At 45.5% G+C, this 27,894-nt stretch overlaps 2 protein-coding genes across 2 annotated transcripts in view; both read right to left on the bottom strand.

Moving 5' to 3' along the window:
* Positions 1-19,074, bottom strand: part of radil (Ras association and DIL domains) — a gene marked incomplete at both ends in the record, with an annotated part of 39,551 nt that extends 20,477 nt beyond the window's left edge. Inside the window, 13 exon segments of the mRNA XM_083766100.1 lie at positions 1-14; positions 1,391-1,452; positions 1,455-1,506; positions 2,672-2,784; positions 4,461-4,612; positions 5,152-5,189; positions 6,926-7,056; positions 8,384-9,164; positions 11,395-11,598; positions 12,890-13,005; positions 13,786-13,893; positions 17,931-18,471; positions 18,991-19,074. The exon segment at positions 1-14 is cut by the window's left edge and continues 110 nt beyond it. Coding sequence (XP_083622226.1) covers positions 1-14; positions 1,391-1,452; positions 1,455-1,506; positions 2,672-2,784; positions 4,461-4,612; positions 5,152-5,189; positions 6,926-7,056; positions 8,384-9,164; positions 11,395-11,598; positions 12,890-13,005; positions 13,786-13,893; positions 17,931-18,471; positions 18,991-19,074 — 2,396 coding nt within the window.
* Positions 19,075-24,201: 5,127 nt separating this feature from the next.
* On the bottom strand, positions 24,202-27,621 carry LOC310859521 (uncharacterized protein). Its single transcript, XM_083766105.1, has 5 exons — positions 27,558-27,621; positions 25,951-26,769; positions 25,694-25,827; positions 25,353-25,471; positions 24,202-24,518 (listed from the first exon to the last, which is right to left on the bottom strand). Exons 1-5 carry the CDS (start codon positions 27,601-27,603, stop codon positions 24,377-24,379), a joined length of 1,260 nt encoding a protein of 419 aa, XP_083622231.1. The 5' UTR covers positions 27,604-27,621; the 3' UTR covers positions 24,202-24,376.
* Between the last annotated feature and the right edge of the window lie 273 nt (positions 27,622-27,894).

Raw genomic sequence — 27,894 nt, 5'->3', positions numbered from 1 at the left:
GAAGTCTGGAACACCTACGCATGCATGCACGCACGCACGCAACGCACGCACGCACGCACGCACGCACGCACGCGCACACGCGCGCACGCACGCACGCACGCACGCACGCACGCACGCACGCACGCACGCACAACGCACACACACGCACACACACACACACACACACACACACACACACACACACACACACACACACACACACACGCACTGCAAACACACACGCTTGACTGACCTGTCTTGTTCGGAATTTATCATAAAAATGTTCATTCATTCAATTTTGTGTTATATATCGGAAAAGCTTGTTTTACGCTGAAAGTCAAATGACTGCTTTATTGGTGCCAGATCCTGCGAGACTGTAAAGTCGCTAATAAAGTAGATTTTCTTCTGATTTGTATATCTCTTCATTTATATCTATAAAATCCATTTTAGTGTTAAAATCCTGTGAAGCTGTGTTCACATTCACTCTTCCATTGGAAAGAATAGACTCCAACCTGCTTCCCATCTCCTGAAACGGGGCCACCTACTTCACGCAGATATGGGAAGTGAACCGGAGATGGCATGTCTTTCTTTCTTTTGTTTTGGCTCAGGCTGAAAGATATGCTTGACATCACAGTACTGAGATAACCCAGGCAACAAGAAATACAACTAAAGACACAATAGACCTTTTCACTTATTGTCTCTGTCGGGGGAAACCTCATAATGTATGTCCAAAACTGTTACTTTTCGGATCAAATAAAAAAACAGCGAGAGTAGCAGATCTAAAAGCTGAAAACGTGTCTCTTTGCACCGCGTTTCCCTTTTTTGGCAGCTTTTTGTTTACCCTGGCTGCTGGCAGTGATTTCAAGCATGTTTTAACCACTTAACCCCATTTACTTCATTGTACATTAAATAGCAAAAAATAATACAACTACACGCCTACAAGCTTGAGCTTGTAGATGTTTGCTATGTTTCAGTGGATGTTCCCCTATTTTGCCAATGGCATGTGACATGCTTGAACAGGGACGCTATACGATCAGAGTCCAAATGGAAGTACAGCCCAAGGAAATGACATTGAGGCTTTACAAATCTCTGTGAATGAAATGAGTGTCGTGATTGGTCGAAAAAGACTGTTTCCGGCCCCTATAGACGCTCTCTGCATCAGGTCGAGACCAGGCTTTTGTCCTTGGAGAAGAGTCATTTCGGGATGCTACTTTCAAAAGCAGCAACAGCAGCAGATCTACAAGCTCAAAATGCTTCGCTTCATGGTGCGCTTCAAACTTGCAGATCTGCCACTTTGATACTTCAGTGTGACGCTGTACTATGATCACGTCGTAGTAGGGCATTAATTTACGAACAAACACAAGAAGTTAGAATATGGAGATAAAGAGTATGGATGGGTGGGTGTGTGTACCTGCAAGACCCTGCGTACTGGTTCAGGAAACCCCTTGCCTCCTTTCCAGCAGGGCTCTGTGTTTCCACTGGGAAGGGGTTACAGTCCAACAGGCCCGGCAGCACCACATAAAGAGACTGGACACGCACACGGCCACACGCACATGCGCACACACGCACATGCGCACACACGCACACACACACACACACACACACACACACACACACACACACACACACACACACACACACACACACACACACACACACACACACACACACACACACACACACACACACACACACACACACACACACACACACACACACAAACGATTGTATTACTATCATAGAGTATTAAAAGGATAGAGACTGATCTGGCGCGAAGCTCCGCCCCACCCCCCCGCTATTCATGTCAGTGGAAGTTGCTCAGTGGCTCAGTGCCGATTCAGCATTTGGGCACAAATATTGGTGCCCAAATGCGACCGAGGCGCTCAATGTTAAAGCCCAGCTGCACAGGGTTTCCTCGTCATGAATCCACGGGTCCGCGACCGTTCGCCTGCAGTCCTTCCTCTTACCACTAGGGCCCAGTGCTTCAAACGTTGGAGCGCCTCACTGGCCCCTTGATTACTATACACAACATCAGGACATCAACATTTTATAGCGGTGATTTTATGAATGTCATTAAAATGTGTGTGCGTGGATGTATACTAGCCATAACATAAACAGCAGTTCAAATTAACGTGGATTAATGACACGAAAACAAACACTCTGGCTGTGCTGTGAACAGACCTTAACTCTATTTTTATTTTATTTTTACCACAAAACAACTCTTTCTCTTGTGAAGACCACGTCTATTTCCCATTATTCTACTACACTTGTGCACTTGTGGGGACAATTAGCTCTCATTAGGCGCATAGTAATACAAGTAAACACGCACGCACGCACGCACGCACGCACGCACACGCACACGCACACGCACACACACACACACACACACACACACACACGCGTATCAAATCTTCAAGCTGGCTGCAGAGAGCTTCTCACTCCAAAGTACCCTTGATCCAAACATTTAACACAAGCCTAGGGATGGGACCATAATCGTTATTATCCTTTATGGTGATCAAAAAACGCTCACAATATTAGACAATTAGCACATCGTGTGTGTGTGTGTGTGTGTGTGTGCGTGCGTGCGTCGCCGCTGGCATAGTTCTGTGACTAACAACATTTTGCCCTTGTTTACTCTTCCCTCCCCTCCCTCCCTGGGGTTGAGCATAGTGTTGCCATGGCAACACGTTACCTTGGTGACGTAGTAGACGCACTGCTGGAAAGTATACATGATCACTTCCTCCAGGATCGTCATGGCCTCCTCATTGGCCGATATGGTTGCCGATAGCAACGACTCCTTTGACCCTTGTACACACAAATGGCAGAAAATGTATTATGAATATATCATATTATTAAATATTAATAATACTTTTGAAAACATCTACACACCGTAAAAATAATTGAGTGGTGCAACCACTCCAAGGAACCGCAATGTCCGTGTCCGCCTATGTGTTCACCTATGTGTTCACCTATGTATGTGTTCATGAGCACCAGTATGAGTACCAGTAGGGGCGCTGTTTGCCAGAAACAGAGAGAGAGACAGTGCTGCACTGTTGCCTGCTAATGAGAGAGAGAGAGAGAGAGAGAGAGAGAGAGAGAGAGAGAGAGAGAGAGAGAGAGAGCGAGAGAGAGCGAGCTAGAGAGAGAGAGAGGAGAGTTGCACCACTCTGTTCACATGGGTGTGATTTTTGTAACCTCCAGTTATTGTGCCTTTTATATCCCTGATATCATCAGTATATTCCTATAGAGTATACGGGCATGCCCCCATTTTATGCCCTTATATGGAGCCGACTGATGCCATGACGACACATTGAAGGTTATAGACAACACACTCCATATTTGGACGTGGCTGCATTGGGAACTCCTTATATGGTTATGGCTGAGTCATGACGACATGAGCGTGATGTCAGGTCCGCCCGCCGGATATGTGGATTTTTGTGGACATACAAGGTTCCTGCCTTACAACAACAAGGATATGAGAGAGAGATAGGGGCGTTCTTTTAGCTGTATCGGTATAAATGTCATTGTAACAAATGACTCTTCAGCTGCTATCCCAACACTCATCATTAACACTTTGTTATCTCCCTCCAAGCGGATATAGAATACATTCAGTCCTGTTTGTCACTGTCTTTTTCTGCAGCTTAATCTTTGCAAGCTTTTTGATTGATTGAATACTTCATTAGTCAGAAATGTAAACATTTCCTCCAAATTCAATGTGGTTAAGAACGGTCTAAACCTCAGATCAAATGAAGGGCTACGGTGTGTAGTATACCCTCATTTACATCTATGGGGAGTAAAACATGTCTCGCTTTCTTTGGCCCCTGGTCGTGGAACGACCTGCACAACACGCACAAAATAATAATAATAATAAAAAAGGTTACTTGTTTCCATTGTGGTCCTATGTGTTCGATATTGATCAACATAGGATACAAAATGTGCACAATAATACATGTAATAAACAAATACAATCACTGTAATGTACAAAGGAGAGAAAGGGAAAACAGTGACGGTGAATGACCCCTAGCTACTTTCCATGGAAATTCACATGACCTCTCTGTTGTCTCCTGATAATAGATGTTTCAGGCCAGTTTTTAAAGAAACCAGTGATACACATCCTTTGGATGGACAATGGTCCGTATTTTGGTGGCAGAATAGTAGAATGAGAAATGTGGGTTGTACCAGATCAACAACTATGCCAGGCTGGATCAGCCCAACGTTGGTCATTGTTGTGAATTAATAAATCACAGAGTATAATTGCCATCGCAGACCGTGGCTACTGAAGTCAAAATGCTATATTGCTTATATGCAGTGCATGCGAGGAGGGTGAGGATGCATTTGCACACTCACTTGTAAAGCTGTTATGCAAAGTAGCCATTGAACCATACTTGGCTCATGAATCGAGGGGAACACGTTCTGGCACGAGGAAAAAAAATGTGTGTGAGTGTGTGCATGCGTGCGTGCGTGCGCGCGCGCGCTGGTACCTTGCAGCGTCTCCAGGGTGTGTGTGTAAGCAGGAGACCTCTGCTGTATGAAGTAGAGGATCTCTATGGAGTTGGACATCCAGAAGAAGATGGTCTGCAGGTCTGGGATTAGATCTGAGATGCTGAGCAGAGACAGAGAGGCTGGGTCCTGGCTACATGATGGGACATACATACACACAGCTTTGTATTACTATCCCTGTGAGGACATCTGAGCAGGGTCCTGGCTACATGATGGGACATACATACACACAGCTTTGTATTACTATCTTTGTGAGGACATCTGAGCAGAGACAGAGAGGCTGAGTCCTGGCTACATGGGACATACACATACACGCAGTGGTGGGATTAGTTCACGCACGCACACACTATTACACATGTATTATTATTCTAAACCTACAGTATGTTATGCTACACAGTCACACAGCGGACCAGTTGAAGAAATTGGAGGTCGATGCTTTAACCTTTGCTTTTAGGAAATATCTTTGACCATTATAGGGATTCAGGGTTTCATGGAATATCCTTCTGAACAATCCATTTACATTTATTTAAGGAATTGAACATATTCTATTGCTAAAAATGACCAGTATAATCCATGTATAAAGTAATGCATTTAAACATTTTGTACAGCAACAAGCACTCTCTCTTTCTCTCTCTCTCCCTCTCTCTCCCCAAGGTGGAAAATAATACTCACTGCTGAGCTTGCTTCTGTGCCAAGTCCTTTGTCTTCTCCTGCAAGTGTCACACACGCACGCACATGCACGCACACACAACGCACGCACACACACACACACGCACGCACACAGAGAGAGAGAGAGAGAGAGAGAGAGAGAGAGAGAGAGAGAGCAATTAAGGACCTCATCAAACTTTTAGGTTGTGCGTAGGAGAGCTGAGCTTCTCAAAGAGCTCACTAACCACCAGAAAACAACACCGCTTCTCTCTTTACACACACACACACACACACACACACACGTGCGCGCCAATGGCGCGCATACCCACACGTTAATAATTATATAGACCGTCTCATTTGTTATCTAAACTTCCATAGTCTCTGTGATGGTCAGGGTCGCTATGGCAACAAAGACAGCGTGCTGTGGTCGTATATCTCCCAGTGGTCCTCCAGACCTGTCCTGTCCCACAATGCATCAGTCCTCCCCCATGAGCTCAGTTTCACTGCTATGCACAGCAGCTCCAGTGTAATCGGGACTTCACAACTTGTTTTAGGATTTTTTTAGGATCCCAACTCTAGAGCCTGGGCTCCGGTCTGCATCACATCAGCATTTCAACAAACAACATTTCACCCAACATTTGTATATTTGTCTGCTTGTAGATTTACTTTGTTTTGTCTAGTATTAACAAGAGCTTGTGCGTTAAATAATTACATGGGATCCATTGGAACACACGTGTTCTGTTTTCATTTAACGCAAAGTAATGGTTTTGGACACACAAGGTTTTCCAACCCGACAGCGAAGATATTTAACAGCACAGTGAAGCAGACTCAAATTGTCCATAACTGTACATTTCAGGGGCACCCACTGGCCTAGTGGTCCAGGCGCATGCCACATATAGGCTTTGTTGGCCTGACAGAGTGTCGCGTGTTCGCGTCCCGTTCATGACGACCTTTGCTGCATGTCTCTCCCCTTCTCTCTCTCCCTCTTTCCTGTCTATTCACTTGATACTATCAATAAAGGCAAAAGAAACTGTGCATTTCAACTGACGACAGACAGACAGACAGACAGACAGACAGAGTGACACTGATATTCCACACAGTAGTGTGAACCGAGACTGTGGAGTGCAAACGTAAGCCACTTGCAAAGGCTTCTATAGTATATGCATATACATGCGTGCGTGCGTGTGTGTTGTGCATGTGTAAGTGAAACGTTCCACCCTTGCTGCTTAACGATTCACCTGACCCGACATGGCTGACCTGCTTTCTCCACATGAGGTCATCTTAAGTAGAAAACTACATTGTTAACTACAGCCGCGAGTATGAAGAAAGACAGAGAGAAAACTACATCGTTAATTGCAGCCGCAAGCACGGAGAAAGCGTTTCTCCTCAGTAAAAGCAGTTACAATATCCATTGTAACTGCCACTTTATCCATTCATACGTATAGGCTATTAAAAAATATCAGATCTACAAACTCACAGCGTGCTACTTTGTGCCATGCTGTGAGCTTAATTGTACATATGCTATTTTAGTTTTTTTTTTCTTTTTGGGGAAAGATATCGAAAATATTATAGGCATTTTTTTAATATTGTTTAGAATTTTTGTCTTTTCTTCTGGGGGAGTCAGTTCCTGGCACGAAACATTTTCACATGGGGGTCCGTGGCCAAGTAATTTGGGGGTCCTTGACTACTTTAAATGAACACGGAGGAGGACTTTGCTGTGAACACACACACACACACACACACACACACACACACACACACACACACACACACACAGTGAGCAGAGCAGAGCACTGACCCACGCGATGCTCTGGATGCGTCTCACTATCTTGAGCAGCAGCTTCCCGAAGCTGCCAGGGGGGAACGTAGCGGCTGAGTGTTGAATACACAGACACAGCAAGTAGGCTGGAGTCAGCTTATGGTCATCTCCTGAGAGAGAGAGAGAGAGAGAGAGAGAGAGAGAGCTTTTTGAATAGTTCAACTAGCCAATCTATATCGACACATTGTGAGCTTGTAGATTTTTAACTATAGAAAAATATATATATATAAAAATTAAAAAAATTAAAAAGGCAAAGAAGCTTAGGGATAAATAGGGCTACAAATATACAGGTTCAGCTGCACAGAACCCTTTGTACTTTCGGGAGCACAGTTCACCCTGGCTGCTCCGTTCATCAAGTTTTCGGACAGCCCTCCAGCTTTGGGTTTTATTTAGACAGCAGAGCAGAGGATAGTAGAGAGAATTAAGCAGAGGAGCAGAGGGGGGGGGGGGGGAGGACGTGTGCGACACAGCCCTGCAGCCTAATTGGAAAGCCAATGTGTTGACGACGCACTATCTGGCCAACCGCTGGCACAACACGATGACAAAAGGACAGTGGGGCCTTGCCACCAGGGCTCCAGGACTTGAGAACAATTTGTCAAACTCAATATATATCCTCTTTCAAATCACCTCTTTAAAACTCTCGCTTCTATCACGGCTCTCAATACCTGGTTTTATATCGCCGCTGTCGGGCAGAAACCTCTCCATATTTTAACTTTTTGTGTTTTCTTTTGTAAAATGTCTACAGCATCACACAAAGACATCAAAGACAGCAGATCCGCACGCTCGAAATGTGGCACGAAGCGACGCATTTTGAGCTTGTGGATCCGAATGCTATTGCTATTTTTGAATTTGAATCCTGAAGAGTAACAGTTTTGGACAATGGCGGTTTCCACCTGACAGACTTTTAAATCACCTCCTAAAACATGCTTCTATATCAACATCAGCTCTCAATACCTGATTTTATATTTTTCTTCTTCTACTTCTACTTATCATTATCATTAGTGATATAATTATTATTGCATTGCTATTTTGGGCAGGTTCAGAATGTGTGGCCGTTTCGAGCTAGGACGCTCATCTGATTGACTTCCAACACTTCCAACACCCAGCAAGTGTGAAGTTGATTAGATGAGTGGTCGTTCTGGAGAGCCACTCATGATCTGATGAACAACACACGTGTACAGTATGTACGTTTATATATATATATATATATATATAGATATATATATATATGATGATGATGATTCCAAGATCCAAATTTAAAAAATTGCAGATCGACAAGCTCAAAACATGTAGCTTTGCGACGCTTTTCGAGATGCTTTTCGAGTCTAATTCTCAGCTTGTAGATCTGCTAACTTTTGCTACTTTTGTGTGACGCTGTTGTATGATCAAGCAGGGTTGACATAGATAGACTGTGTGGTAGTCAGAAAGAGCACAGACCTCCAGGCTCAATGAGAGAGACGATCCTGTTCAACAGCTGGTCCTCATGGACCTGGTCGAACTCCAGCTGTAGCCTCCTCTTCTGACCTCCAACTCCAACTGCAACTCCACCTACATGTCCTCCTCCCCCACCTCCTCCTCCTCTGTCCCCGACCGTCAAACTGAGGGCTCCGCCTCCCGTTCTGCTGTCTTTCACCAGCTGTGGCTTGATGCTGCGCCTCACGGCCACGGCCACGGCGCTGCCGACGACCGGCCCGCTCCGGTCCCGCAGCGTCGAGCCGCACATCTTACACGTCTCTCCTCCGCCGAACCCCACCCCGTCCTCCCCCGACAGCCCCCCGCCGCCGCCCCCCGCGTCGTACAGCTGCCCCAGCGTGCGCAGGCGGGCCAGCGTCTGAGCGGGCAGCGGCTTGGCGCCCGTGGGGTCCTTGTACAGGAAGATGTAGTGCGCGCCGAAGGAGAGCAGGTCGCCGTGGCGCAGCACGGTGGAGCGCTCGCAGCGGGAGAAGTTGACCAGGACGGCGGCGTGCGGGAGGGGCTCCACGGCCACGCAGAGCCGCGGGCCGTCCGGCGTGTTGTTGTCCTCCCCGCCGGCGCCCGGCGCTCGGTAGCCGCCGCCGGCGTTGCTGCTGCCGCGGCAGCGCGGCGGGGCGGCCACGTGCCGCAGGCGGCAGTGCAGCGACAGGATGTCCGGCGACGACAGGCAGATGTTGGGCCGCGCCGACGGCGTCTCCTGACCCACCGTGTGCTGCTCTCTGTTCAACAGGTACACCAGGCAGTCCTGAGGAGGTCACATAAACATCTGTTCAACAGGTACACCAGGCAGTCCTGAGGAGGTCACATAAACATCTGTTCAACAGGTACACCAGGCAGTCCTGAGGAGGTCACATAAACATCTGTTCAACAGGTACACCAGGCAGTCCTGAGGAGGTCACATAAACATCTGTTCAACAGGTACACCAGGCAGTCCTGAGGAGGTCACATAAACATCTGTTCAACAGGTACACCAGGCAGTCCTGAGGAGGTCACATAAACATCTGTTCAACAGGTACACCAGGCAGTCCTGAGGAGGTCACATAAACATCTGTTCAACAGGTACACCAGGCAGTCCTGAGGAGGTCACATAAACATCTGTTCAACAGGTACACCAGGCAGTCCTGAGGAGGTCACATAAACATCTGTTCAACAGGTACACCAGGCAGTCCTGAGGAGGTCACAAACATCTGTTCAACAGGTACACCAGGCAGTCCTGAGGAGGTCACAAACATCTGTTCAACAGGTACACCAGGCAGTCCTGAGGATGTCAGTAAAACATCTGTTCAACACCACGCAGTCCTGGCAATACATACCGTACACAACACACATGTCACATCAATAAAACAGGAGCTTAAGAAATGTTTTTGAAAGGCGTTAGCCCCTCCAACGTTTGGCTTTCAGACATGATGTCATGCTGGTCTTATTCATGCTCTCCTAAAAATCACTCGTGACGTCATGTGACAGCCAAGTCTATGGACTTTTAATGTTTTCATTAAGCCCACAGTGGGCGCTCCTCACTTCACAAGTGACACTGTGGTGTGGTTGATTGATTGATTACTTTTTTAACAGTTTGCAAATAGTGCAGATGTTATATAATATAATACATAATACAATAATGCTAAAAGGATAACGCAAAATAAATGAATGAATGAATGAATGAATGAAGGAAGGAAGGAAGGAAGGCAGGAGGGCTTGTTTCCATTGTGGTCCTGTGTGTTAAATTCATCAAGACATATAAAGACATTGTCAAAGCTAGGAGCAGTAAAAAGTACATTTACAGAAGAAAAAAACTGTGGGGGGATCATTCCTTCTGGCAAAGCTAGAAGACTTGGGACAGGTGCTCTTTTATAGCGGTTTAGAAGGAGGGTAGGGAGTCACCATTTCTGCTGGCTGGTGGTAGGGAACTCCACATTCTGGTGGCATAACAGTAGAATGAATTAATCCCCATGTTTGTGCTGAATCTGGGGGGAATGAGATCAGTGGAGCTCCCTCTGGTGTTGTGCCCGTGGGCGTTTCTCACTCTTTTGAAGTAGTTAAGATACCGTATGCAAAACCCGAACTGGAACAGGAAAGGTTGATATGCCTCGATCCTAAACTTGAGACGTGGTGCTACAGTCATGCACAGAGCCCATTGTTTTTGTTGGGAGTGCATGGCCAGGAAGGAAGCACACCCCAGTCTCTCTCCACGGGCGTGGGCTGAAACTCTACCAACCCTGTGCCACCTGGACGTGCCACCACCGTGCAGTTTGACTTGACTGGCTTAGAGCAAAAAACTCAGTCCTGCATACATGGAACCCTGCATACAATGCCATTTCACCAGGGGCGTCCTCAGATTAACTTACTCGGGCAAATCTTTGTGGGATAATAATAATGAATTGCATTTTTATAGCGCTTTTCCAAGTGCTCAAAGCGCTTTACAATGGTTCATTCATTCATACATTGGGAAGTGAAGTGGCGAACAGTCGACGCCAGCGTCCTCACTTCCCACATTCACACACCAATGGTGGCGAGTGTAGGGGGTTCAGTGTCTTGCCCAAGGACACTTTGACATGTGGACAGGAAGAGCCGGGATTCGAACCGCCGACCCAGGGATCATTGGACGACCTGCTCTACCTCCTGAGCCACAGGAACCTTGAGCCTTGAGCCTTGAGGAACAGGGCTGAACAGGGATGAGGAACATTAGCCGGAATTGCTGATCCACGAACTCACAAACGTGAGCTTGTAGATCTGCTATTTTCGGAGAGTTGGTGTGGAGGGAAAAAAGAACAGACTAGAGCCAACGGTTAAGTTGACTAAATATTAAAGGTTTAAACGGTCTCAAAATACACATTAACATGAATCCAACATAATGATAGAAAAGTTTGTCTATATCAAACAAGTCTATAAAGTCTTTTATCAAATATGAAGCTTCATCTCTCTCTCTATCAGGTAGGAGGTCCTACGTTGAAGACCCCTGTTTTACACACATGCCTCACCTGTTTGTTGTAGCCCTGTAGCAGCAGCAGGTGTGGTGATTGGTAGAGGGAGTGCCTCACCCCCCCTCCTCCCCCCTGGCTCCCCCCGTCCTCTTTCCTCCGGCCGTTGCAGGAGGCGTCACGTTCTCCTCGGCCCCCGCCGTGGGCCCTCAGGGGGCCGGGCAACGTGGAGTAAAAACGCTTGGGATCCTCTCCGACTCCGAGCTGAGAAAACAACGTATGGGCAATTAGGCATGACCAATCAGTCATTATATTCAAAAATGCAACTCTCAAAATGTTTTGTGTGTGTGTGTGTGTGTGTGTGTGTGTGTGTGTGTGTGTGTGTGTGTGTGTGTGTGTGTGTGTGTGTGTGTGTGTGTGTGTGTGTGTGTGTGTGTGTGTGTGTGTGTGTGTGTGTGTGTGTGTGTGTGTGTGTGTTTTTACAGTTTACATACCAGTAAACAATTACAATAAACCGACATGATGGATTGCAAACAATGATCAAGTGAATACCAAATTGGCTAATACACTCCAGATCCTATAATAAAATACACCATTAGGCCTGTGACAGGAGACACATGTACCTACTTGAAGAGCTGGGATTGTCTTCTACTCCAGGCTCTAGAAACAAACTGGGCTGTCCTAAATACTTCATTATTAAATAACCAGTCTAACTTCTGTCCATATCTTCCCAGAATAGATCAGGATTTCTTTGTTGCATTGCCTCAAATAGTGGAACCCTCAAATCATCATACAGGGTACAATAAAACATAAAATGAAATTATTTTTCAACATCATTTAGGTCACATACATTACATAATCTATTCTCTTCTGGCACAGCTGAAAACCGCCCTACCTCAATAGCCAGAGGCAGGATACCAGTTCTCAGCTGGGCACACAATGACCGCTGTTTTCTGGTTAGAACGGATTTGACATACAGTTCAGTACCAAAACACTGCTTAATCTGTACTTATGATCTAAGTTTTGGTTTAGACCATATGTCATTTGACCATTTATCTTTGTAATTACTAAATCGTTTTTGTTTAAACCTATTGATTTTACCACAAAAGCATATACTGAAAGATATAAGACAGATCTGCCTCTCTAAAAATAGAAAAAAACTTCCTTCATCCAGGGGCCATTGTGTGCCTTCTCCCAATTGAATACCTCTTTTGTTAACCTATCTTCTGGCAGATTAATGAGACGGTTTCCACAAGCGGATCACTTTTGCCTATAGTCTCCATCGGTTCCCAACCCATATCTCCCTGGATTGCAAGAGAAGGGGCAAATGCATGTACGGCCAGGGTACACCTTGGGGTACATGTGGCAACAACAATTATTGTTGCCACAATAAACGTGATTTTCATGTAGTCCCCATCCCTGTGTGTGTGTGTGTGTGTGTGTGTGTGTGTGTGTGTGTGTGTGTGTGTGTGTGTGTGCGTGCGCGTGCGTGCGTGCGTGCGTGCGTGCGTGCGTGCGTGCGTGCGTGCGTGCGTGCGTGCGTGCGTCTCTCTACCTGGTTGAGGCTGGTCTCACTCAGACTGCGGCAGAGGGAAGAGGTTCCGTTCCTGGGCAGCGTCAGCGTTCCCTTGGCCCGGTGCCTCTGGAGCTTACGGGCCTGAGCATTAATGTCTGAACACAGGAAGAGGAAGCAGTGGAGAGAGAGAACACGAGGGGAAGAGGAAGCAGAGGAGACGAGTGAGAAAAGAGACGGACAATCGTGTCTTAAGAGGGGGCGACAGAAGGAAGGGAGGGCACAAGGAGAGATGAAAGGGATCGAGGAGACGGGAGAGGGTGCGACGGTAACATAATCTAATGAGAATGGGGGAAACGGAGACTGCTGTTTCAAAGCAAATTTTCTTTTTTATTTACACATGGTATACACAACAACGAACAAACAATTGGATACGACATGATTGACAATATTTTAGATATCTAAACAGGCAGATGTATTGCAAATGATATACATTATGGTTTGTTTTTTCCCATTTACTACTAATATAGATCATATAGATGGATATAAATACATATGTAAATATGGTATTTTTTTTGTTTCATGGCAGGGCATGACGCATGAGTCATGAGGTCTGGGGGTCAAAGGTTGTAGTGAAATCAGGTGATTCGGGAGTCAGACGGGAGTCAGATGAACAGAGTGGCGTTGGATGGAGCCAAACATCAGTGACTCAGATGAAATGTGAAGCGAGCAACAACCCCCCCACCCAGAGAGTCTGACAACTGAGGAAACCATGCGATGGATTCACAGACGCTCACACACGCACGCAGGCAGGCGCACGTCAAGTAGAGTCACTGGCGATGGGGGTGGGGGTGGGGTACTGGAAGGGGAGGCAGGTAGGGGTGGTGGTCTCCATGGTACGATGATTGACAGCCACCCTACCTGAGGGCAGTGCCCACCTTTAGAGCTGGACTGTACCACTCGACCAGAGCGCAGGGGAGAGCTCCTGTGTCTGCCCAGCCCGGACCGACCCATTAGAGCCACCAGGAATTGTGGTGTTTTGGACCCTATACAGCAGGGTGGGAGGGATTAACAGAAGGGGACGTGCTAAGAGAACAAGCCCCTCCCGCCCCAAACACCGACAAACCCACACACCCACCCACAAGACTGATGTGACCTATACTGTACCAAAATCAGTCAGATATCACCAGTGGATTTTTAAACTAGCTGAGCCCTACGGCCCGCACGTGCACACGCTCTCGCATACGCTCGCACATGAACGATCGTCGATCACCTACAGTACTTAGCAAGTCAAACAAAGGACCATTGATATGCCTCCAGCCAGGGTCATGGCTATGTTAATTGTTGTTAACTGTGACACTCGGCAGCTTTTGTAAGCGTTGATAGAAATGCGAATGTTTTTGATCGATACTTGAGGTAGACGCACTCTCACGGGTCTGTCCAGTACACCCCTGGATATTACCAAGACTCATTTGGGGAACTGCAATAGTTTATGATTTAAATGGGAGGTATTCATTTCTATATTCTGCTGTCCAGTTCAGATGAATATAGGGCAACACATCTAACTAACACGTTTGTTGAAATCTCCAGGCGTTCTCTTTTTTACCTCACTTTCTTACCCTATAGACACAACTAAATGGGAATAAAAAGAACCAAAACGAACTCATCACACTGACATCCATCTGATTTTGGAGGAAAAGGTCACATGGCATAACATCCAAACCCTCACCACCTGGCCACAATGCATAGAAAACCATGCATAGAAAAAGCTTTGTTGTGTACGTGTTCACGTCACAAATTATCAGAAAGAGATATGTAGCTGAAGGTGTGTGATGTGTAGGACTTTTCTAAGTAATACATCACTGTCCGACTACTGTTAGTTCTGCAACTCTGAAGTATTATTAAATATGGTAATTAAGGGCAAAAAATATGGTAAATGCTCACCTCAAGGTATGTCAAAACTTAAAATCGCTTAATATGTTTACTCGTACAGTCACAAGAACAAAGCCAAACTTTGACATTTTGGTGAGGTTGTTACACTAAACCAACTCCAGTAGCCTACTTTAAATGTAATCTGACGCATTACTGTTGACCACATTTGAACCGTGACTATCGTTTCTACCCCATCAGCAAGACCTTGTGCTTTCCTTCATTAAGGTTTCGATTGCAATTTGTCAAGAGAAATCTCAGAACTTTCTTTCCAATGGAGCGGCGCGTGACGCATTACACCTACAGCGAGAGTTAATGGCATTCAATACAAGGCGGCCAAACCTCACAGTGGCTGAAACTGAATACTGCAGGGGTCCCAGATGTGGGTTCAGAATCACTGGAATACTACATTGTGCCATTACGTGGCTTTCACCCGGGCTGTGATGTATTCAGAAAATATCCTACACACTGCAATGTGTTTAGCAAGTATGTGTGTGAGAATACAATGCAACACACACCTGCATAATGCATGCGACACACACTAACTTAATACGTATGTTCTTTAATAAAGCCCAAACCACACTAAAGGGTCGGGTTGGGACAAAACAGTTTGTAAAAAAAACGTTTTGTCCCAACCCGAGCCTTTGGTGTGGTGCACTGAGAGAAAGCATGTGAAAAAGAGAGAGAGGGGGTTAGGGTGAATATGAATAAGTGTGTTAGTGTGTATATCTGTTAATGCACCATATTGTACATTAATTTAGTATTTATAAAAGGTGAATTATATAATTTTCTCTTTTAGTGTGGAAATACAATTTAGTCCGCATTCACAGCAGCCATTTTGTGAATTCCATTCAGAGTGAACAGAAGTTGGGGTGCTGCTATTGTGTGTGTGTGTGTGTGTGTGTGTGTGTGTGTGTGTGTGTGTGTGTGTGTGTGTGTGTGTGTGTGTGTGTGTGTGTGTGTGTGTGTGTCTTGGCTCACTGGAAAGCTCTTCAACACTACAGAACAGAATCATTAATTATGCATTATCATCATCAATCATTAGCAACACCTATATCGACCCTATACTATTTGATGTAAACATGGCTGCTTTGAAAAAGGTCTATTTCAGGTAAAATGGTCCCTCACTATGAAGTTTCTATACATTAACACACGACACGCACATACGCAATACAGCCATAAATCTTGAATTACTGTAATTTGGTGATCCATTTATAGAAAGAGATAATGTAAATTCACACTGGGGACATATTGTAACTGTACATTCACACTGGGGACATAGCCTACTGTAACTGCACATTCACACATCTGGTATCATAAGCATAAATTGGTACTGAAGGCATCTACTACAGATAACAGATCATAGCGGCCTTGATTCCAGGACCTCTTCAACATCTCCCTGAGGCTGTGGGATGGATGCTTAAACTCTGATAATCCTCCTACATTGTCCTACGATACGAGGGATGTCCCTCGTTTCCTCAACGACTGTTGCTCTCTGACATCGCATCATGTCATGAAGCTCTTGGAGCAACTGGTCCCGCAACACCTGGAACCTTGTCCTTCACCCTCTACAGTTCACGTAATGTACCAGGCAAACATCAGGGTAGCTAGCAATCGACTCGAACTATTGAACAAATGGACGGTTTTATAAGAAATAAATCTGGGAGTCAATGCCATCATCCAATCCATCACTATTCACTGTACTGTTTTTATCACTAATACTCTAGTCTATATTGTTGATACTGCTTTGCATCTTTTTTCATGATTGCGACCGTAGGAAAACCTGCGTCCTTCACACCTCGTGACACGCTCCATGCTGCTTCTTTAACTGTGCAGTATTATAAGAAGCTCTGTTGTTTCAGGCTGAGGTTGCTTCTCCTTCTCCTACATGGTTATTAGTATACTGTTGCTATGCCCATAGCTGTAACTACTTTTGCTTCTCCTTCCTGTGTTTCTATTGTAACTGCTGTACTACCTTTTTTTGCCAACTACAAATCCCCACATAGGATCAATAAAGGTCTGCCTTGCCTTGCCTTGCCTTGCCCTGCCCTGCCAGCCAACGGGTGTAGATGTCAGTACAGGTGTGAGTTTGTTCAATGCTGTGTAGGTCAGCACTATGACAGGGAAGCAGTGCAATAATACTACAACAATTGAGTAGAAAGCTGTCATTCATAAAACCATGCTCGCGCACGTGCGCACGCACGCGCACGCGCACACGCACACGCACACACACACACACACACACACACACACACACACACACACACACACACACACACACACACACACACACACACACACACACACACACACACACACACACACACACACACACACACACACACCTTCCTTCTCCTACACCTCCGGAAGCACTGGGGAGTCAGCTTTCATCCAATCAATCGGCCAGCACATCCATCCATCCATCCATCCAAAATGATCTCTTCCGCCGCTTCTGCACTTCATGCGGCACAGTAAAAATCTCCAGTGTTCATATAACTCTTCAGGGATCCATTTGGTTACATTTGTAACATGGCTCAGAGTTCCATTATTATGGATACATTAAATCAGAGTTTTTACTGTAATAGTGCAATGTGTTTCCTCTCAGACAGAGTGGAGTGGAGGAACCGCTGGTGGGAACAGAATAAATCAAGAGAGAGGCAAGTGTATACTACCACCCAGGTCTCAGAGCTGCTTAACCACGTAGCCATGGCTTTTCTATGGAATAATAACCACTCTTTAAAATACAGCCTAGATCTGTCTGCTGCAGCCTACTTACTTAGTGGGAGAGTGTACCTCCTTTCTTTCTCTAAGTATCCACACATGCGTGTGCGCGCGCACACACACACACACACACACACACACACACACGGACACACGGACACACACACAGTACTGCAAAATAGCTAACAAGCTGTGTTTTTTTTTTTGCTGAGTTTGACATGTTAAGAATGAAGGGGAAATTAAAGACCAGCTGCTGTGTGTGGGAGTGCATATCTGTCTGTCTATCTGTGTGCGCACACGACCGTGTGTGTGTGTGTCTCCATCTGTCTTGCTTCTCTTGTCCCCTATTTGTCTTATTTGCCTGATGTCTGCTGACTCTGTGTGTGTGACTGTGTGTGTGCGTGTATGTGTTTGTGTGCAGTTATTTCCTCACCAGCGGTGACAGTGTCCTTATCCTTGGCGTTAAGTTCCTCCACCTCCGCTCTCCTGCGCAGTTCAAACCTGCGCGCGTGTCCCTCCCTGGGCTTCCACAGCTCCTGGAGCAGGAGGGGCTTCTCGTGGTCGCCCATGGGCCGCAGGCACTCCGTCCGCCAGCCCACTCCGTCGACGTCGTCGCCGCCGCCGCCGCCCCCGCCGCCCCCACCAACCTCCAAGCGCCCAATCACGTCGCAGAGGACATAGGAGTGGGCGGCGGCCTTGTTGAGCGAGTAGCGCTCCAGCGCCTCCTTGACCAGCTCCTGGGCGCTGGAGCGTGGCGTGGCCAGGACGCTCTTGTAGTTGGCGCCGGCGCAGATCTCGTCCCCGAAGATCTTCAGCACGCCGGGGGCGGAGCTCTGGGTGGAGAGCTCGGCGGGGTCGTCCGCCGGCCGCTCCGGGGGCTCGGTCACGGAGCGCCGGTCGCCGCGCGTGGTGGTGGTGGTGCCGCTGCTCTCCGCCGGGACACGGTCCCGGTAGCTCAGGGTGCGGTACAGAACCTGGAGAATCAGCCAGTAGAAACTCTGAATGTCTGTGATTATCAGAATTAAATGAATGCGGCCTGGGCCATGGCTCAGTGGTCCAGGCACCTTGGCTGGTAATCCAGTCTGGCAGTGTGCCGCGGGGTTCGACTCACGATCCCGACGGCCTTTACTGCATGTCTTCCCCACATCTCTCTCCCCATTTCCTGTCAGCCTACTGTCTGTCCCTCCATAAAAATATAAAATAAAGGCGAAAGCCACAAAAAATAACATTAAAAAAAAAAAAATGAAATGAATGCATCGTATGGACTAGGGGTGGTGGGACGATTCACTTACCGCACCTCTCGATTCGATACGATCTCGATACCTAGGGTGCCGATTTGATTTATATTGCGATTCAGATTATAAATTGCGATGTTTGAGTGAATCGATTTTTTTTTGCCCACCCCTAGTATGCACAGATAAAGTGTTTATCACTTTGGGGGTCCTTGACATGAAGAAGTTTGAGAAGCACTGCTGTGTACGTACGGTACCCACCTGTGTGAAGGTTCTGCTCTGACGTTTCATACGGCTCTTGGAGGGCAGCGACATACTGGCCCCGGATGAAGAGCCGTAGAACATGATGTCACTGCTGGGTCCACACGGTATACAACTGACACACACACACACACACGCACTTAAGAGGTGACCACAGCGTAGCAGCACATAGTTGAAGGACATTATTTCTAAATTTGTGAACTACAGTGAGGAAACTTAGTTGAATCCTAAATTAAATATGTTATGCATTACAAAATCATCGCATCTATCATTCTCTGTGTGTGTGCGTGTGCGTGTGTGCGTGTGTGTGTGGTTGTGTGCGCATGTATGCATATGTTTGCATGGTTCTTACCCAGATACTGTAGTGAATTTGTCCCCCCTTGCGTGCCACAGCACTAACCTCAGGGATCAACTGCACAGGGTTGAGGGTCAGATGCGTCTCATGTCTCACTGTCTCCTGTCATACTGGACAGTAAGAGGAGAGAAAAACAAACAGAGTGCCCATAAAGCATCACTTCACAACTATAGGCTCGCGTAGCCAGACAACTATAGAGTTTTGAACAACACATCCCAAAAACCGAGAACGGAAGCCGTCATTTCCGTTCACGAAAATATATTTTAAGGTAGCTTTACATTTAACTTTAGACTTCCCATCTCTGATAAGCAGCCAGCTATATAATGCTTTGATTGTTTTTATTTATTATCAGGACAATTTATCTGGGCCGTAGGTACAGGTTTGCTTTCTGTCCAGCATCAATACTGTCGGTTTTGATCCAGCATCCAAGTCCAATGTTGTTTTGTTTGCTTTGTCAACAATAAAGTGACTTATCTTTCAGGTCAAGGAAACTCAGATGATCCGGTGCACCGCGTTTCTCTATTGCAGTGGTTCTCAAAGTGAGATGGGGGACCGCCACGGGTCAGCAGCAAAATGAGCTACAGTACCATGCGTGGCATCAAAATCAGTCAGTGGCCAAATACATACAACATACATACAAATTGGAGGTCCATATGCCGTTTGGATCTTCGATGCCACCAACCCATTCCTTAATGTATTATCAGTTGAGTTAGGCGTACTGAAAATAATCCTCGAGCAGCAAAGCATGCTTTGAAGGGGGAAGGCTGCTGTCTAGTAGTTGATGTAACTTGTCTTGTAGCCTATACCTTGCAGGCTATATAATTCATTATTTTCTACATATCTGGCTGATGATTATATTAGGGCTGAGTTATTTTGGGGCTTTTATGCTTTATTGATATAGGACAGTAGACCGACAGGAAAAGGGGAGAGAGATGGGGAGTGACACGCAGCAACGGTCGTCGGGATCGGGACTCAAAGGAACCTGATCTACAAGCTCATAGCGCGCCACCGAGTGGCGCGCTACGAGCTTGTAGGTCTGCTATTTTTTGAAAAATCTTAAAAATGCGGCACAAATCTTTGAATATATATTCTTTCAGAGCGAACTTTTTTTTTATTTTTTATGTCAGGGCCTAAATGGGTTTAACGGCCTGATTCCTTAACGGGGCCCCTTGCACGATTCTTATAAATGGTGTTCCAAAGGGAGCCTATAACACATGTCTGTAACTCTGAGAGTGTACAAATGGAACCAAATGGACCCAGAGCAGACGTGAAGTCCACTATTGCAGCTCTGACAGTGTAATAATAAACCAGTTCTATAGAAACAATTGCATGCTTGGTCCCAGTTCCGGATCCCAACAACCCTATTGCTGATGTGCTGCTGTTATGTTGTTGTTGGGGCACTGGTGGGATAACGTGACTATTTAAGATGCCTGCTAATCCACAGTAATCTGCTACTTGGCCACAGCCCTTGGCTAGGACCCAGTGGTCGACAAGTATATATACACGCTCCTCCAGTAAAATGTATTCAAAAGCAGCAAATTACAAAAGCCTATATTTCCTTTAGAGTATACACCAAGCTCACATGCTTGTGAATCGGCTATGTTCGTTATATTTGAAATATAGGGCTTAAGTGGTTAAATCATATTTTTTGTAACTCTTGAGTCCCAAGAGTCCCTTTCTAGAAATGTAGCGGAGTCAAAGGTGCAATATTTAAAATTGAAATGTAGCATACCGAAAAGTCGGGATTGCAAAGATATACATAGGCCTACTCCAAAAATGGACTTAAAAACCTTATAGGCCTACTACACTGGACCAACCCCCCTCTGACTCTCTCTCTCTGTCTGTCACACACGCACGCATGCACACACACACACACACACACACACACACACACACACACACACACACACACACACACACACACACACACACACACACACACACCCCCCCTATGGCACCTTTGTTTTGCAAACCCAGCCGAGGAGGACTAACTGGTCTACTTTCTGTAACCATGTGCCACCCACAGCAGCCAGGCTGCAATAACATCTCTTATTATAGCCTTTTGTCTCTTGACATAAAAGCGACTAACTCAGTCTGCCCTTGTCTGGAACATTCGAAGGTCAAAATAGAAACCCCTCTCTTCATAGCCTCACGCACAGACCCACTGAGAACAGACTGTGTGTTCAGGGCACTTTGCAATAAAGTGTGTGTAGGACAAGGTCTGCCGGGCACTGGGTCGCAGTTTGGTCGCCAGTAGCAACCGCCGGGGCAACACACACACACACACACACACACACACACACACACACACACACACACACACACACACACACGGCAGGAGACAATCCTTAGAAATTAATCCTCTGATGAGTCACACCAACCTACTGTTGTAGTAGCCTAGACTAGAGGGGCTCTAGCCTAGACTAGAGCCCCTTAACGGGGCAGGTGGCTCACATGCGCTCAGTCTATCTATAGTAAATACAGCAATGAACAAAATTGCCTGCAATTGTTTCGACCAAACAAAAGCAGGCATTTTAGCGTATTAGTTATCATTGTATAATTTGTATTTACTCGACTGACTCACAATAACTTAACATAGAGTATAACTGTATTTAAATGTTCATCTGTGCCATAGCTATAGCCTATATGTCACGACTATAACTAGCCAAATTAAGTCATGCTTCAAAATAAATATAGGCTATAGGCTATAATATGTTGTTGTTTTTTAAAGTTGACATAGGCTATAGTTATATTTCCAACAATGAATGAGCCTGTTTGTGTCTGGTGTCTATACCTGCTCAGCCTATTGCGTTATCCTCCCCGGTACTCACACTGTCTGCAATGCGTGGTTCCATCCATGCTGCTGGCTGCTGCTGCTGCTGGTTCTGGGGGAAGCCGTGTGGATCCCTGCATGCATGATCTCCTGAGAGAAAATCCTTGGGGGAAAAAAGAACACAACAGAAGACGCACTATACTGTGGTCGTGTGTCGCGGGAGGCGCACCGTGTTAAAACGCCCGGATAACGGTGCTGCTCGACAGACACCCATAGTTAACTTGAACGATAAGCGGCCGTTTCCGTCCACGCATCTCCTCCGCGGAGTGTCCAGCAATGCACTGCCCACTGACTGACTGACTGCCTCCGGCGACCGCATTCCAGTCCACACCAACCACCGGAGTCCGGAGAGGTGCCGAACAGCGACGGAAACAGCCGAAGTCTCGAGGGCTCCTCCGCTTCGTCCTGCTGGGTCGTCTCAGGTTGTGTGTGTGGCCTGTATGGGCTTGGCGCACCTGCTGCGGATGCGCAAACGAGGCGCTCAACCTGTCTCCGTCTGGCGGACACGCTCGATAGCCGGCTATAGCCTACTTACGCGACACCCCGGTACCTAATATGAATATTGATTTGAATACACTGGCTCTCAACGAAATTGAACCAAATTCAAATGGACCCCTCCCCTCATGGTCCACACGACACACCCCAGGCCCAACTTAGTTAAACAGTGCTTAAAACAGTGATTATCATGTAACCATTTAATTTCAAGGATCCTGGACGCCCATTTGATTTTTCCCCTCCTGGAACACCCCTCAAGGATCCCTAGTAATGGTACCCGGAGCCCACTCCAAGTAATGCTAGACACTGGACAGCCAAAGTTGGAACAACCTCGAGTAGAATGACGTTAGAGCAAATGGCGCCCCCTGGTGTATTACAACTTAAGCAGCTTAAAAGCATGGCTACTGTGCCGTTATATATATTATATCCAATATTTTATGCATAGCTGCAGTCTTTGAGACATTAGCAAAAAAGCATAATCTGTGAGGCTAATGAAATATTAATGTGAAAGCTTTTTTTTTATTGCATGCAGGCTACTCTGATCTTTGTACCAAACCATATTTATGAGATTTAAATACCCCATGTACATGCAGTGCTCTCTTTCCAAAGGATTGGGAGGGGGGGGGGGGGGTGTATAAAGTTATGCTTATTCATAATTTGCGGTGCTAGTTATTTTTGGCACACCGTCATACAGATACAATAAAGCATACATTGAGCTTCACGCTCCGAGTAGAACCAGAGTATAATTTATCAGAGGGAAACCCCCAGTGGCAATAACATGACAGTTTAGCATCTCCCAGAACCACACAGCATCTAGAAATACTGTACAATACTTCAGAGGCTTTATAAAACCACAGAGAGATGTATATATTTATATCATACTGCAGGGGTTTCTTTGTTGTCTGTTAGATATAGAAGACCAGAGGAGCTAGAACTGCAAATAGGGGAAATGAAACCCCAGGATGATTTTGTAGTTTATTTTACATTTACTTCTGTCAAAATTAGTACAATGTATGAGGTCTTCGTCATCCTGTGTCAGTTATGACTGGTATGGAACTTTTGTCCAACACCTCCCCAGCACTATCTTTGTTACTTCATAGTTAACTGCTTTGTTGGCATTGTGAGGGCTGTCGTTGCTATGAAAAAAAGAAAACCCTAAGTCGTCGTCGTCCCCCCAAACAGGTGTTTGTCCGCTAGTCCTAGAAGAATGTGGCGTCAATGCAAGTCAATACGTTTGTTTAGTAAGCTTTAGTAAGCCTTGAACTCATCCACATCCTACAAGTCACACATAAAACAAAGGATTGTCTTTTTTCCACAAGAGAAATTCTGGGGAATTTCTGTATAGCTTGCAGATCTTGTACACCCCAGGGCTGACAAGTGCGCTAGTTAGAACTGAACAAGAACTTTTGGTTGTCTGCCATTTTGAATAGACCAACATAAAATAAAATGTTAACGTTAAAGTGATGCCGTGTTAACTTATTTGGCTAAGGACCCCCTGGAACCCCCTCCAAGGACCCATTGGGGGTCACTGGACCCTATTTTGATAACCAATGATGTGACATAATACATGTTTCAATAATGATTGATTTATTGTACACATCATTTGAAACAGTAAACCTCCATTACACTCCAAACTGTCGATTTAAAAATGAAACGTGGTATTATTAACACATGACTGATACATTGTGGCAATGATGTTTTCACTACATAATTATTTCACACATGAAATACCATCTGCCAATACATGGACGGTCAATCCATCCATCTCCAGGCGGTCCATTATAATAGTAAACACAGTCTTCCTCTCCTCCGAAATAGGCATGAGGCTGACCCCTGTACCAGAACCTGAAAATTCCAGTCATTAAAATACATTTTCTTTAAAACAATGATTTATTTTTCCTCTAAATGCTTAGTTTTTTAACCTCTTAGTCTTAAACCCTGGAGTCAATTTGGGGCATGTTGCTATTATGAACATATAGAGGGTATACAATTGCGTATGAATAAAGTGAGTGGCAAAGTGTGTGTGTGTGTGGTTTAGTTGTGCATGCGATGTCTTTGCTAACATCCCAAATACACCTAATGTTGTTTTATTGAAAGCAGTCACAAGGAGGTCCTGATCAGGGGGGCAGTCAGACAGATATTTTGTGAAGCCACTAAGGAAATCGGGACATCCTGAAAGTTCATATAATGGCCTGTTGTGGCGCTGTCATTGGGCCCAAAAAAACCCATAGAGGTCCATGTATTTGGGCCCAACTTCACCTAGACTGTATTACCTTAATAAACATGGCCATGAATACTTTCTGCTTCCAGTCACTAGTTTAAAGTCTCATTTCTCATGTCATATTATTTTTGGAAAATTATGGTCCCATTTATTTAAAAAATGACCATAAAGTCGCATATGTTCTGAGGGGCGTCGCTACCGTTACCGTTACATTCCAAGATATACATTCTAAGTATTTGGAATCATAACAAAACTTGGGTATCGATGTAAATTTGCCATACTAAGATTCAGAAGCCTGGGCCATGTTGACAAATACTGCTATGTTTCAGCCGTTATAGGCAGTGTGGAGGAGAAGGTGCCATTTGTATCCTTAGGTACCCATGAACCGTCAACCCCGTTATATTTGTTTCCGCGCGAGCGTGCGTGCGTGTCTGCTCATTACAAAGGTAAAGTCTTACGTTGGTGACTTTTCATTCAGTTTCGTTTCATCCACCCACATATAGTCCCCTTCTTTCTTTTTGTCAGACAAACCAATCCACATTGGAAAGTTCCAGGGAGCAACTCTGTGGACAAGTTCCTGAACAGAAAAGCAGCTGGTTATTTAAAGCTACAATCAGGTACAGTAAGTCTCATGGCTTCTCCAGACAGAGGTTGCAACTATAACACAGGATTTGAACCCAGGTCTCACGTTGATTAACCAAATGTTATCAATGAGGGAATGTTAGAGCTTCAGGCAGGGCTGTCACCATTACATCACCTAATCATAGAAACATGAGTTAGACTTTAATATAATACACACCCATTTTTCTGTGGTGTTCATGATGATCAGGTCCGAGAATCTGTCTCTGCATTCATTTCTGCTGCCCTCCCAGGTATTCCGAACTTTGAACATGTAATAACACACACCGCCATCTAATGTCCATCCAGGCGATTCTAATAACAAAAATAATCAAGTTAGCCACTTTACTTCCCCCCCCCCCCCATTTGCTCAGATTAATGATGAATGTTGAACATCATGATATACAAATGAATTAAAAACAGTGATGTCCCACTGACCACAGCGGCGACTCCTCGCTTCATATGTGATTTCAATTAGCTTTTCCAAACGGGACTGTATCTGGTTATTCTCTTCGCTCAGGTTGTGGTGGCTGATCAGTAACTGGTTAAAACTGGACTGCATCTGCTCCATCTCTTCATTCAGGTTGTTACGGATGATCTGCAACTGGTCTAAAGTGCTCTGAAGCTGCCCTTTCTGTTCAGTTATGTTATTATATCGGGACTGTAGATGCTCAAAACTCGACTTTATCTGATTATATCTGGCCTGCAAGTAACCACTGTGTTCAGTCAGGTTGTTGTGGCTGAATTGAAGCTGTTCAAAACCGGACTGTATCTGGTCAATCCCTTCAGTCAGGTTGACATGGCTGCTCTGTAACCGGTCAATACTGTTCTGCAGCAGCTCTCTCTGTTCCTCCAGGTTGTCATGGCTGTTCTGTAAAGCCAACTGGATCTGGTTATTCTGTTCAGTTACGTTGTCATATCTGGACTGTAGCTGCTCAAAACTGGACTGTAGATGCTCAAAACTAGACTGCAAGTTGTCATTGTGTCCAGTCAGGTTTTTGTAGCTGTGCCGTAACTGGTCAAAACCGGTATGAAGCAGATCTTTCTGCTCAGTTACTTTATCATATCTTGACTGTAGTTGCTCAAACCTGGACTGCATCTGATTATAGCTGGACTGTAAGTTATCATTGTGTTCAGTCAGGTCATTATGGCTAGTCTGTAACTGGTCAAAACTGGTCTGAAGCTTCTTTTTCTGTTCATTCAGGATGTTGTAGCTGGTCTGCAGCTGGTCTAGATCATTGGCCAGGTTTCCACAATCTGCAGGAAGGAAAACCAATCATTAACCATCCAGTAGGCCTGACCTCAATTAGTCTTAATAGAATAGGGCCGATTCATACTCCTATTTTACAGCTGTTTCGGCGCTGTAGTGCCGAAATGATTTTGGCGCGTCAGAAAATGTCAGTAGCACCGAAGAGCCGACTTTAGGACGGTACCCGCCCCCCCCCGAACCTCAAATGACGTCAAATTGTAGGCTCTACAGCGCCGAACCGACTTTTATTCGGCTCTAAAATAGGAGTATGAATCGGCCCCAATGTGATTTGACTACTTTGATTTGACTACCACTCTCAGTCGAATCATGCAAAAAAGAAATCGCAACCCACTACCGAATAACCGCCATGGGTCTGACACCATTTTACGTATTAAACGCCTCGTCCAAATAATCGCCCCGGTCCGTGTAAATGCAGGGGCAATTCTTCTCCATTTCTTCAGCCTAATTTATATTTTGTTGAATGGCAGTGTCCTGTGCCGAAAATAGCAGATCTACAAACACGTTTTGGACACAAGACTTGTAGCTCTGCCATTTCCGGTGCGGGACTCGCCACGTAGTTGAAAAAGAAATCGTTGTAGGACACGGGTAGTTTAACTCGGGCCATACTCAGCCAATTCTGAAGAGATTTTTACAATTTAATGTTCTCTGTGAAGAGTCCATTATCATTGGGTATATAAATTATGTTTTTATTACGCCTCTATCAAACAAAAATGGAGAGAGTGTCGGACTTGGGAGGCGGACACACACACACACACACACACACACACAAAATAACCTGCATCATGTTGGTTGGTCTTGATGTGGTGATCAGCCTCTCCCATCTCCTTACTGCCATTCTTGCAATCTGAAAAATACATTATATCGTATTAAATATGAAATATGTTTTTATTTTATATTTAAAGGTATATTCAGTGATTTCACTTAATTCAAATATCACTTATTTTTTTGTTTTGTTGTGATAATCCTCTCTACTATAGAGTGTGCTGACCATATAAGGAGTTCCTCCCTGTCCCCAGTTAACCCCTGGGGGTCAAAAACCTTAGGTTTCGTTTTTGACTCTATCCTGATTGGACAAAAGGCTGGGTCCCACAGCCAAAAACGAAACCTAAGGT

Source organism: Protomyctophum parallelum, assembly GCF_964188405.1.
Source record: "Protomyctophum parallelum genome assembly, chromosome: 5".
Classification (NCBI taxonomy): Eukaryota; Metazoa; Chordata; class Actinopteri; order Myctophiformes; family Myctophidae; genus Protomyctophum; species Protomyctophum parallelum.
The sequence above is the reverse complement of the archived record's forward strand: the minus strand, read 5'-3'. Positions and strand labels throughout refer to the sequence as shown.